Source organism: Mustelus asterias, unplaced genomic scaffold, assembly GCF_964213995.1.
Source record: "Mustelus asterias unplaced genomic scaffold, sMusAst1.hap1.1 HAP1_SCAFFOLD_945, whole genome shotgun sequence".
Classification (NCBI taxonomy): Eukaryota; Metazoa; Chordata; class Chondrichthyes; order Carcharhiniformes; family Triakidae; genus Mustelus; species Mustelus asterias.
The window spans coordinates 20,765-34,903 of NW_027590891.1; the positions used below are offsets into that span (position 1 = coordinate 20,765).

Genomic DNA, 14,139 nt, shown 5'->3' on the forward strand with positions numbered 1-14,139 from the left:
CGGGGGAGTCAACTTAGAACAGAGTTGAGGAGGAACTTCTTCTCCCAGAGGGTAGTGAATCTTTGGAATTCTCTGCCCAATGAAGCAGTCGAGGCTTCCTCGCTAAATGTGTGCAAGTCACAGATCGATAGATTTTTAACCATTAAGGGAACTAAGGGTTATGGGGAGCGGGCGGGTAAGTGGAACTGAACCCACTATCAGATCAGCCATGATCTTATTGAATGGTGGGGCAGGCTTGGGGGGCTAGATGGCCTACTCCTGCTCCTATTTCTTATCATTTCATGACATCAAATTTCATCCTGAAACCACACAACGTTTTGTCCTCGACTACTTTCTGTGGGGGTGAATTCCACACATTCGCCACCCTCTGGGTGAAGACATTTTCCCCGCACCTCAGTCCCAAAAGGTTTCCCCCCTTATCCTCAAACCCCCCCTGGTTCTGGACTCCCCCCAACATCGGGAACATTCTTTCTGAATCCACCCTGTTAGAATTTTATAAGTTTCTATCAGATCCCCTCTCACTCTTCCAAACTCCAGTGAATAGAATCCTAACCCACTCAGTCTCTCCTCATATGACAGACCTGCCATCCCAGGAATCGGCCTGGTAAACCTTCGCTGCGCTCCCTCTATAGCAAGGACATCCTTCCTCAGATAAGGAGACCAAAACTGCCCACAATACTCCAGGTGTGGCCTCACCAACGCCCTGTACAATTGCAGCAAAACTTTCCTATCCCTAAAATCCAATCCTCTCGCTATGAAGACCAACATACCATTCGCCTTCTTACTGCCTGCTGTACCTGCACGCTTACTCTCAGCGACTGATGCACCAGGACTCCAAGGTCTCGCTGAGAATCCGCCCTCTCTCAGTTTACACCCATTCAAATCCCAATCTGTCTTCCTATTATCATTCCAATCTTGTTCCTATTCTCCTTCCACTGTCCCCATCAAACACTCCCAGGACAGGTACAGCACGGGGTTAGATACAGAGTGAAGCTCCCTCTACACTGTCCCCCATCAAACACTCCCAGGACAGGGACAGCACGGGGTTAGATACAGAGTAAAGCTCCCTCTACACTGTCCCCCATCAAACACTCCCAGGACAGGTACAGCACGGGGTTAGATACAGAGTAAAGCTCCCTCTACACTGTCCCCCATCAAACGCTCCCAGGACAGGGACAGCACGGGGTTAGATACAGAGTAAAGCTCCCTCTACACTGTCCCCCATCACACACTCCCAGGACAGGTACAGCACGGGGTTAGATACAGAGTAAAGCTCCCTCTACACTGTCCCCATCAAACACTCCCAGGACAGGGACAGCACGGGGTTAGATACAGAGTAAAGCTCCCTCTACACTGTCCCCCATCAAACACTCCCAGGACAGGTACAGCACGGGGTTAGATACAGAGTAAAGCTCCCTCTACACTGTCCCCCATCAAACACTCCCAGGACAGGTACAGCACGGGGTTAGATACAGAGTAAAGCTCCCTCGACACTGTCCCCATCAAACACTCCCAGGACAGGTACAGCATGGGGTTAGATACAGAGTAAAGCTCCCTCTACACTGTCCCCATCAAACACTCCCAGGACAGGTTCAGCACGGGGTTAGATACAGAGTAAAGCTCCCTCTACACTGTCCCCCATCAAACACTCCCAGAACAGGTACAGCACAGGGTTAGATACAGAGTAAAGCTCCCTCTACACTGTCTCCCATCAAACACTCCCAGGACAGGTACAGCACGGGGTTAGATACAGAGAAAAGCTCCCTCGACACTGTCCCCATCAAACACTCCCAGGACAGGTACAGCACGGGGTTAGGTGCAGAGTAAAGCTCCCTCGACACTGTCCCCCATCAAACACTCCCAGGACAGGTACAGCACGGGTTTAGATACAGAGTAAAGCTCTCTCCACACTGTCCCCCATCAAACACTCCCAGGACAGGTACAGCACGGGGTTAGACACAGAGTAAAGCTCCCTCGACACTGTCCCCCATCAAACACTCCCAGGACAGGTACAGCACGGGGTTAGATACAGAGTAAAGCTCTCTCCACACTGTCCCCCATCAAACACTCCCAGGACAGGTACAGCACGGGGTTAGATACAGAGTAAAGCTCCCTCTACACTGTCCCCCATCACACACTCCCAGGACAGGTACAGCACGGGGTTAGATACAGAGTAAAGCTCCCTCTACACTGTCCCCATCAATCACACCCAGGACAGCTACAGCACGGGATTAGATACAGAGTAAAGCTCCCTCTACACTGTCTCCCATCAAACACTCCCAGGACAGGTACAGCACGGGGTTAGATACAGAGTAAAGCTCCCTCTACACTGTCCCCATCAAACACTCCCAGGACAGGTACAGCACGGCGTTAGATACAGAGTAAAGCTCCCTCTACACTGTCCCCCATCAAACACTCCCAGGACAGGTACAGCACGGGTTTAGATACAGAGTAAAGCTCTCTCCACACTGTCCCCCATCAAACACTCCCAGGACAGGTACAGCACGGGGTTAGATACAGAGTAAAGCTCCCTCTACACTGTCCCCCATCAAACACTCCCAGGACAGGTACAGCACGGGGTTAGATACAGAGTAAAGCTCCCTCTACACTGTCCCCATCAAAGACTCCCAGGACAAGTACAGCACGGGGTTAGATACAGAGAAAAGCTCTCTCCACACTGTCCCCCATCAAACACTCCCAGGACAGGTACAGCACGGGGTTAGATACAGAGTAAAGCTCCCTCTACACTGTCCCCCATCAAACACTCCCAGCACAGGGACAGAACGGGGTTAGATACAGAGTAAAGCTCCCTCTACACTGTCCCCATCAAACACTCCCAGGACAGGTACAGCATGGGGTTAGATACAGAGTAAAGCTCCCTCTACACTGTCACCATCAAACACTCCCAGGACAGGGAGAGCACGGGGTTAGATACAGAGTAAAGCTCCCTCTACACTGTCCCCATCAAACACTCCCAGGACAGGTACAGCATGGGGTTAGATACAGAGTAAAGCTCCCTCTACACTGTCACCATCAAACACTCCCAGGACAGGTACAGCACGGGGTTAGATACAGAGTAAAGCTCCCTCTACACTGTCCCCCATCAAACACTCCCAGGACAGGTACAGCACGGGGTTAGATACAGAGTAAAGCTCCCTCTACACTGTCCCCCATCAAACACTCCCAGGACAGGTACAGCACAGGGTTAGATACAGAGTAAAGCTCCCTCTACACTGTCCCCATCAAACACTCCCAGGACAGGTACAGCACGGGGTTAGATACAGAGTAAAGCTCCCTCTACACTGTCCCCATCAAACACTCCCAGGACAGGTACAGCACGGGGTTAGATACAGAGTAAAGCTCCCTCTACACTGTCCCCCATCAAACACTCCCAGGACAGGTACAGCACAGGGTGAGATACAGAGTAAAGCTCCCTCTACACTGTCCCCCATCAAACACTCCCAGGACAGGTACAGCACGGGGTTAGATACAGAGTAAAGCTCCCTCTACACTGTCCCCATCAAACACTCCCAGGACAGGTACAGCACGGGGTTAGATACAGAGTAAAGCTCCCTCTACACTGTCCCCCATCAAACACTCCCAGGACAGGTACAGCACGGGTTTAGATACAGAGTAAAGCTCTCTCCACACTGTCCCCCATCAAACACTCCCAGGACAGGTACAGCACGGGGTTAGATACAGAGTAAAGCTCCCTCTACACTGTCCCCCATCAAACACTCCCAGGACAGGTACAGCACGGGGTTAGATACAGAGTAAAGCTCTCTCCACACTGTCCCCCATCAAACACTCCCAGGACAGGTACAGCACGGGGTGAGATACAGAGTAAAGCTCCCTCTACATTGTCCTCCATCAAACACTCCCAGGACAGGGACAGAACGGGGTTAGATACAGAGTAAAGCTCCCTCTACACTGTCCCCATCAAACACTCCCAGGACAGGGACAGAACTGCGTTAGATACAGAGTAAAGCTCCCTCTACACTGTCCCCCATCAAACACTCCCAGGACAGGTACAGCACGGGGTTAGATACAGAGTAAAGCTCCCTCTACACTGTCCCCATCAAACACTCCCAGGACAGGTACAGCATGGGGTTAGATACAGAGTAAAGCTCCCTCTACACTGTCCCCATCAAACACTCCCAGGACAGGTACTGCACGGGGTTAGATACAGAGTAAAGCTCCCTCTACACTGTCCCCATCAAACACTCCCAGGACAGGTACAGCACGGGGTTAGATACAGAGTAAAGCTCCCTCCACACTGTCCCCCATCAAACACTCCCAGGACAGGTACAGCACGGGGTTAGATACAGAGTAAAGCTCCCTCTACATTGTCCTCCATCAAACACTCCCAGGACAGGGACAGAACGGGGTTAGATACAGAGTAAAGCTCCCTCTACACTGTCCCCCATCAAACACTCCCAGGACAGGTACAGCACGGGGTTACATACAGAGTAAAGCTCCCTCTACACTGTCCCCCATCAAACACTCCCAGGACAGGTACAGCACGGGGTTACATACAGAGTAAAGCTCCCTCTACACTGTCCCCATCAAACACTCCCAGGACAGGTACAGCACGGGGTTAGATACAGAGTAAAGCTCCCTCTACACTGTCCCCCATCAAACACTCCCAGGACAGGTACAGCACGGGGTTAGATACAGAGTAAAGCTCCCTCTACACTGTCCCCCATCAAACACTCCCAGGACAGGTACAGCCCGGGTTAGATACAGAGTAAAGCTTCCTCTACACTGTCCCCATCAAACACTCCCAGAACAGGTACAGCACGGGGTTAGAGACAGAGTAAAGCTCTCTCCACACTGTCCCCCATCAAACACTCCCAGGACAGGTACAGCACGGGGTTAGATACAGAGTAAAGCTCCCTCGACACTGTCCCCCATCAAACACTCCCAGCACAGGGACAGAACGGGGTTAGATACAGAGTAAAGCTCCCTCTACACTGTCCCCATCAAACACTCCCAGGACAGGTACAGCATGGGGTTAGATACAGAGTAAAGCTCCCTCTACACTGTCCCCATCAAACACTCCCAGGACAGGTACAGCACGGGGTTAGATACAGAGTAAAGCTCCCTCTACACTGTCCCCCATCAAACACTCCCAGAACAGGTACAGCACAGGGTTAGATACAGAGTAAAGCTCCCTCTACACTGTCTCCCATCAAACACTCCCAGGACAGGTACAGCACGGGGTTAGATACAGAGAAAAGCTCCCTCTACACTGTCCCCATCAAACACTCCCAGGACAGGTACAGCACGGGTTTAGATACAGAGTAAAGCTCTCTCCACACTGTCCCCCATCAAACACTCCCAGGACAGGTACAGCACGGGGTTAGACACAGAGTAAAGCTCCCTCTACACTGTCCCCCATCAAACACTCCCAGGACAGGTACAGCACGGGGTTAGATACAGAGTAAAGCTCTCTCCACACTGTCCCCCATCAAACACTCCCAGGACAGGTACAGCACGGGGTTAGATACAGAGTAAAGCTCCCTCTACACTGTCCCCCATCACACACTCCCAGGACAGGTACAGCACGGGGTTAGATACAGAGTAAAGCTCCGTCTACACTGTCCCCATCAATCACACCCAGGACAGCTACAGCACGGGATTAGATACAGAGTAAAGCTCCCTCTACACTGTCCCCCATCAAACACTCCCAGGACAGGTACAGCACGGGGTTAGATACAGAGTAAAGCTCCCTCTACACTGTCCCCATCAAACACTCCCAGGACAGGTACAGCACGGCGTTAGATACAGAGTAAAGCTCCCTCTACACTGTCCCCCATCAAACACTCCCAGGACAGGTACAGCACGGGTTTAGATACAGAGTAAAGCTCTCTCCACACTGTGCCCCATCAAACACTCCCAGGACAGGTACAGCACGGGGTTAGATACAGAGTAAAGCTCCCTCTACACTGTCCCCCATCAAACACTCCCAGGACAGGTACAGCACGGGGTTAGATACAGAGTAAAGCTCCCTCGACACTGTCCCCATCAAACACTCCCAGGACAGGTACAGCACGGGGTTAGATACAGAGTAAAGCTCTCTCCACACTGTCCCCCATCAAACACTCCCAGGACAGGTACAGCACGGGGTTAGATACAGAGTAAAGCTCCCTCTACACTGTCCCCCATCAAACACTCCCAGCACAGGGACAGAACGGGGTTAGATACAGAGTAAAGCTCCCTCTACACTGTCCCCATCAAACACTCCCAGGACAGGGACAGAACGGCGTTAGATACAGAGTAAAGCTCCCTCTACACTGTCACCATCAAACACTCCCAGGACAGGTAGAGCACGGGGTTAGATACAGAGTAAAGCTCCCTCTACACTGTCCCCATCAAACACTCCCAGGACAGGTACAGCATGGGGTTAGATACAGAGTAAAGCTCCCTCTACACTGTCACCATCAAACACTCCCAGGACAGGTACAGCACGGGGTTAGATACAGAGTAAAGCTCCCTCTACACTGTCCCCCATCAAACACTCCCAGGACAGGTACAGCACGGGGTTAGATACAGAGTAAAGCTCCCTCTACACTGTCCCCATCAAACACTCCCAGGACAGGTACAGCACGGGGTTAGATACAGAGTAAAACTCCCTCTACACTGTCCCCCATCAAACACTCCCAGGACAGGTACAGCACGGGGTTATAAACAGAGTAAAGCTCCCTCTACACTGTCCCCCATCAAACACTCCCAGGACAGGTACAGCACAGGGTTAGATACAGAGTAAAGCTCCCTCTACACTGTCCCCCATCAAACACTCCCAGGACAGGTACAGCATGGGGTTAGATACAGAGTAAAGCTCCCTCTACATTGTCCCCATCAAACACTCCCAGGACAGGTACAGCACGGGGTTAGATACAGAGTAAAGCTCCCTCTACACTGTCCCCCATCAAACACTCCCAGGACAGGTACAGCACGGGTTTAGATACAGAGTAAAGCTCTCTCCACACTGTCCCCCATCAAACACTCCCAGGACAGGTACAGCACGGGGTTTGATACAGAGTAAAGCTCCCTCTACACTGTCCCCCATCAAACACTCCCAGGACAGGTACAGCACGGGGTTAGATACAGAGTAAAGCTCTCTCCACACTGTCCCCCATCAAACACTCCCAGGACAGGTACAGCACGGGGTTAGATACAGAGTAAAGCTCCCTCTACATTGTCCTCCATCAAACACTCCCAGGACAGGGACAGAACGGGGTTAGATACAGAGTAAAGCTCCCTCTACACTGTCCCCATCAAACACTCCCAGGACAGGGACAGAACGGCGTTAGATACAGAGTAAAGCTCCCTCTACACTGTCCCCCATCAAACACTCCCAGGACAGGTACAGCACGGGGTTAGATACAGAGTAAAGCTCCCTCTACACTGTCCCCATCAAACACTCCCAGGACAGGTACAGCATGGGGTTAGATACAGAGTAAAGCTCCCTCTACACTGTCCCCATCAAACACTCCCAGGACAGGTACAGCACGGGGTTAGATACAGAGTAAAGCTCCCTCTACACTGTCCCCATCAAACACTCCCAGGACAGGTACAGCACGGGGTCAGATACAGAGTAAAGCTCTCTCCACACTGTCCCCCATCAAACACTCCCAGGACAGGTACAGCACGGGGTTAGATACAGAGTAAAGCTCCCTCTACATTGTCCTCCATCAAACACTCCCAGGACAGGTACAGCACGGGGTTACATACAGAGTAAAGCTCCCTCTACACTGTCCCCATCAAACACTCCCAGGACAGGTACAGCACGGGGTTAGATACAGAGTAAAGCTCCCTCTACACTGTCCCCCATCAAACACTCCCAGGACAGGTACAGCACGGGGTTAGATACAGAGTAAAGCTCCCTCTACACTGTCCCCCATCAAACACTCCCAGGACAGGTACAGCCCGGGTTAGATACAGAGTAAAGCTCCCTCTACACTGTCCCGATCAAACACTCCCAGGACAGGTACAGCACGGGGTTAGATACAGAGTAAAGCTCTCTCCACACTGTCCCCCATCAAACACTCCCAGGACAGGTACAGCACGGGGTTAGATACAGAGTAAAGCTCCCTCGACACTGTCCCCCATCAAACACTCCCAGCACAGGGACAGAACGGGGTTGGATACAGAGTAAAGCTCCCTCTACACTGTCCCCATCAAACACTCCCAGGACAGGTACAGCATGGGGTTAGATACAGAGTAAAGCTCCCTCTACACTGTCACCATCAAACACTCCCAGGACAGGTAGAGCACGGGGTTAGATACAGAGTAAAGCTCCCTCTACACTGTCCCCATCAAACACTCCCAGGACAGGTACAGCATGGGGTTAGATACAGAGTAAAGCTCCCTCTACACTGTCCCCCATCAAACACTCCCAGGACAGGTACAGCACGGGGTTAGATACAGAGTAAAGCTCCCTCTACACTGTCCCCCATCAAACACTCCCAGGACAGGTACAGCACAGGGTTAGATACAGAGTAAAGCTCCCTCTACACTGTCCCCATCAAACACTCCCAGGACAGGTACAGCACGGGGTTAGATACAGAGTAAAGCTCCCTCTACACTGTCCCCATCAAACACTCCCAGGACAGGTACAGCACGGGGTTAGATACAGAGTAAAACTCCCTCTACACTGTCCCCCATCAAACACTCCCAGGACAGGTACAGCACGGGGTTAGATACAGAGTAAAGCTCCCTCTACACTGTCCCCCATCAAACACTCCCAGGACAGGTACAGCACAGGGTTAGATACAGAGTAAAGCTCCCTCTACATTGTCCCCCATCAAACACTCCCAGGACAGGTACAGCACGGGGTTAGATACAGAGTAAAGCTCCCTCTACACTGTCCCCATCAAACACTCCCAGGACAGGTACAGCACGGGGTTAGAGACAGAGTGAAGCTCCCTCTACACTGTCCCCCATCAAACACTCCCAGGACAGGTACAGCACGGGTTTAGATACAGAGTAAAGCTCTCTCCACACTGTCCCCCATCAAACACTCCCAGGACAGGTACAGCACGGGGTTAGATACAGAGTAAAGCTCCCTCTACACTGTCCCCCATCAAACACTCCCAGGACAGGTACAGCACGGGGTTAGATACAGAGTAAAGCTCTCTCCACACTGTCCCCCATCAAACACTCCCAGGACAGGTACAGCACGGGGTTAGATACAGAGTAAAGCTCCCTCTACATTGTCCTCCATCAAACACTCCCAGGACAGGGACAAAACGGGGTTAGATACAGAGTAAAGCTCCCTCTACACTCTCCCCATCAAACACTCCCAGGACAGGGACAGAACGGCGTTAGATACAGAGTAAAGCTCCCTCTACACTGTCCCCCATCAAACACTCCCAGGACAGGTTCAGCACGGGGTTAGATACAGAGTAAAGCTCCCTCTACACTGTCCCCATCAAACACTCCCAGGACAGGTACAGCATGGGGTTAGATACAGAGTAAAGCTCCCTCTACACTGTCCCCATCAAACACTCCCAGGACAGGTACAGCACGGGGTTAGATACAGAGTAAAGCTCCCTCTACACTGTCCCCATCAAACACTCCCAGGACAGGTACAGCACGGGGTTAGATACAGAGTAAAGCTCTCTCCACACTGTCCCCCATCAAACACTCCCAGGACAGGTACAGCACGGGGTTAGATACAGAGTAAAGCTCCCTCTACATTGTCCTCCATCAAACACTCCCAGGACAGGGACAGAACGGGGTTAGATACAGAGTAAAGCTCCCTCTACACTGTCCCCCATCAAACACTCCCAGGACAGGTACAGCACGGGGTTATATACAGAGTAAAGCTCCCTCTACACTGTCCCCATCAAACACTCCCAGGACAGGTACAGCACGGGGTTAGATACAGAGTAAAGCTCCCTCTACACTGTCCCCATCAAACACTCCCAGGACAGGTAGAGCACGGGGTTAGATACAGAGTAAAGCTCCCTCTACACTGTCCCCATCAAACACTCCCAGGACAGGTACAGCACGGGGTTAGATACAGAGTAAAGCTCCCTCTACACTGTCCCCATCAAACACTCCCAGGACAGGTACAGCACCGGGTTAGATACAGAGTAAAACTCCCTCTACACTGTCCCCCATCAAACACTCCCAGGACAGGTACAGCACGGGGTTAGATACAGAGTAAAGCTCCCTCTACACTGTCCCCCATCAAACACTCCCAGGACAGGTACAGCACGGGGTTAGATACAGAGTAAAGCTCCCTCTACACTGTCCTCCATCAAACACTCCCAGGACAGGTACAGCACAGGGTTTGATACAGAGTAAAGCTCCCTCTAAACTGTCCCCCATCAAACACTCCCAGGACAGGTACAGCACGGGGTTAGATACAGAGTAAAGCTCCCTCTACACTGTCCCCATCAAACACTCCCAGGACAGGTACAGCACGGGGTTAGATACAGAGTAAAGCTCCCTCTACACTGTCCCCCATCAAACACTCCCAGGACAGGTACAGCACGGGTTTAGATACAGAGTAAAGCTCTCTCCACACTGTCCCCCATCAAACACTCCCAGGACAGGTACAGCACGGGGTTAGATACAGAGTAAAGCTCCCTCTACACTGTCCCCCATCAAACACTCCCAGGACAGGTACAGCACGGGGTTAGATACAGAGTAAAGCTCTCTCCACACTGTCCCCCATCAAACACTCCCAGGACAGGTACAGCACGGGGTTAGATACAGAGTACAGCTCCCTCTACATTGTCCTCCATCAAACACTCCCAGGACAGGGACAGAACGGGGTTAGATACAGAGTAAAGCTCCCTCTACACTGTCCCCATCAAACACTCCCAGGACAGGGACAGCACGGGGTTAGATACAGAGTAAAGCTCCCTCTACACTGTCCCCCATCAAACACTCCCAGGACAGGTACAGCACGGGGTTAGATACAGAGTAAAGCTCCCTCTACACTGTCCCCATCAAACACTCCCAGGACAGGTACAGCATGGGGTTAGATACAGAGTAAAGCTCCCTCTACACTGTCCCCCATCAAACACTCCCAGGACAGGTACAGCACGGGGTTAGATACAGAGTAAAGCTCCCTCTACACTGTCCCCATCAAACACTCCCAGGACAGGGACAGAACGGGGTTAGATACAGAGTAAAGCTCCCTCTACACTGTCCCCCATCAAACACTCCCAGGACAGGTACAGCACGGGGTTAGATACAGAGTAAAGCTCCCTCTACACTGTCCCCATCAAACACTCCCAGGACAGGTACAGCATGGGGTTAGATACAGAGTAAAGCTCCCTCTACACTGTCCCCCATCAAACACTCCCAGGACAGGTACAGAATGGGGTTAGATACAGAGTAAAGCTCCCTCTACACTGTCCCCATCAAACACTCCCAGGACAGGTACAGCACGGGGTTAGATACAGAGTAAAGCTCCCTCTACACTGTCCCCCATCAAACACTCCCAGGACAGGTACAGCACGGGGTTAGATACAGAGTAAAGCTCCCTCTACACTGTCCCCATCAAACACTCCCAGGACAGGTACAGCACGGGGTTAGATACAGAGTAAAACTCCCTCTACACTGTCCCCATCAAACACTCCCAGGACAGGTACAGCACGGGGTTAGATACAGAGTAAAGCTCCCTCTACACTGTCCCCATCAAACACTCCCAGGACAGGTACAGCACGGGGTTAGATACAGAGTAAAGCTCCCTCTACACTGTCCCCATCAAACACTCCCAGGACAGGTACAGCACGGGGTTAGATACAGAGTAAAGCTCCCTCTGCACTGTCCCCATCAAACACTCCCAGGACAGGTACAGCACGGCATTAGATACAGAGTAAAGCTCCCTCTACACTGTCCCCATCAAACACTCCCAGGACAGGTACAGCACGGGGTTAGATACAGAGTAAAGCTCCCTCTACACTGTCCACATCAAACACTCCCAGGACAGGTACAGCACGGGGTTAGATACAGAGTAAAGCTCCCTCTACACTCTCCCCATCAAACACTCCTAGGACAGGTACAGCACGGGGTTAGATACAGAGTAAAGCTCCCTCGACACTGTCACCATCAAACACTCCCAGGACAGGTACAGCACGGGGTTAGATACAGAGTAAAGCTCCCTCTACACTGTCCCCATCAAACACTGCCAGGACAGGTACAGCACGGGGTTAGATACAGAGTGAAGCTCCCTCTACACTGTCCCCATCAAACACTCCCAGGGCAGGTACAGCACGGGGTTAGATACAGAGTAAAGCTCCCTCGACACTGTCACCATCAAACACTCCCAGGACAGGTACAGCACGGGGTTAGATACAGAGTAAAGCTCCCTCTACACTGTCCCCATCAAACACTCCCAGGACAGGTACAGCACGGGGTTAGATACAGAGTAAAGCTCCCTCTACACTGTCCCCATCAAACACTCCCAGGACAGGTACAGCACGGAGTTAGATACAGAGTAAAGCTCCCTCTACACTGTCCCCATCAAACACTCCCAGGACAGGTACAGCACGGGGTTAGATACAGAGTAAAGCTCCCTCTACACTGTCCCCATCAAACACTCCCAGGACAGGTACAGCACGGGGTTAGATACAGAGTAAAGCTCCCTCTCCACTGTCCCCATCAAACACTCCCAGGACAGGTACAGCACGGGGTTAGATACAGAGTAAAGCTCCCTCTACACTGTCCCCATCAAACACTCCCAGGACAGGTACAGCACGGGGTTAGATACAGAGTAAAGCTCCCTCTACACTGTCCCCCATCAAACACTCCCAGGACAGGTACAGCATGGGGTTAGATACAGAGTAAAGCTCCCTCTACACTGTCCCCCATCAAACACTCCCAGGACAGGTACAGCACGGGGTTAGATACAGAGTAAAGCTCCCTCTACACTGTACCCCATCAAACACTCCCAGGACAGGTACAGCATGGGGTTAGATACAGAGTAAAGCTCCCTCTACGCTCTCCGTTAACATTCTTTCCTTTTCTGTCTCTTCTCAAGTCTTGAGGAAGCAACTTGCCAAGGCGGCGGAGGAGAGGAAGGCACTTGAGGAGCGGGGGGCGGCGGATGAGAGGGTCAGAGCGGAGGAAGTGGTGAGGCTGGCGAAGAGGAGGTACGAGGAAGAGAAGGAGCGGGAGGTTGACGAACACACACGTGTCATCAACCACAAACGCGCTGAGGCGACACGTTACCGCGCTGAGGGCTCCCGGGAGGACTGGAAGAAAAACGAAGAGGATTCCAGATACTACGAGGACCAACGGGGGAAGGCGAGAAGTCGCAGCTTCTGGGTTCAATGCCAAGAATTTTTGTACAGGCTATATTCCTGGTTGTTCCAATGACCCGTGGGAATCTGTCCGCTGGCTGTGTGAGAAACCCCCTCCTCGTGTCTCCCTCGCTCCCCCACACTCTCTCTCAGACCGGACAATCCCAGATCCTAACCGCTCGCTGTGAGAGTGACGCACTCTCAATCGCTCCGGCGAGTGAGTGAACGAACGGGCTTTTATTCGCCACCCTTGTAGCTGACCCGGCCCGGACTGAGGCGAGGGGGAGGAACCGTCACCTTTATACCTCGCTCAGGTGGGAAGGGAGGAGTCTCGGGTGGAAAGGGAGGAGTCTCGGGCCAGGTGCAGCATGGGAGTGTCCAGGCATACACATGTAGTTACAGTGGGTCACCGCATTCGCCCCCTCTTTAAAAAAAAGTGTCCGGCGGGGGTGGTTGGATCAATATATACGGTGGCATGAAGATATATAGAACATAGAACATAGAAAGCCACAGCACAAACAGGCCCTTCGGCCCACAGGTTGCGCCGATCACATCCCCACCTCTAGGCCTCTCTATAGCCCTCAATCCCATTAAATCCCATGTACTCATCCAGAAGTCTCTTAAAAGACCCTAACGAGTTTGCCTCCACCACCACCGGCGTCAGCCGATTCCACTCACCCACCACCCTCTGAGTGAAAAACTTACCCCTGACATCTCCTCTGTACCTACCCCCCAGCACCTTAAACCTGTGTCCTCTCGTAGCAACCATTTCAGCCCTTGGAAATAGCCTCTGAGAGTCTACCCTATCCAGACCTCTCAACATCTTGTAAACCTCTATCAGGTCACCTCTCATCCTTCGTCTCTCCAGGGA

The 14,139-nt window shown here is 52.2% G+C and overlaps 1 protein-coding gene across 1 annotated transcript in view; it reads left to right on the forward strand.

Moving 5' to 3' along the window:
- LOC144487643 (guanylate-binding protein 3-like) overlaps nucleotides 1-13,513 on the forward strand; it is a gene marked incomplete at its 5' end in the record, with an annotated part of 32,538 nt that extends 19,025 nt beyond the window's left edge. The window contains one exon of the mRNA XM_078205720.1: nucleotides 13,007-13,513. Coding sequence (XP_078061846.1) covers nucleotides 13,007-13,344 — 338 coding nt within the window. The remainder of the gene's footprint in view (nucleotides 1-13,006) is intronic.
- Between the last annotated feature and the right edge of the window lie 626 nt (nucleotides 13,514-14,139).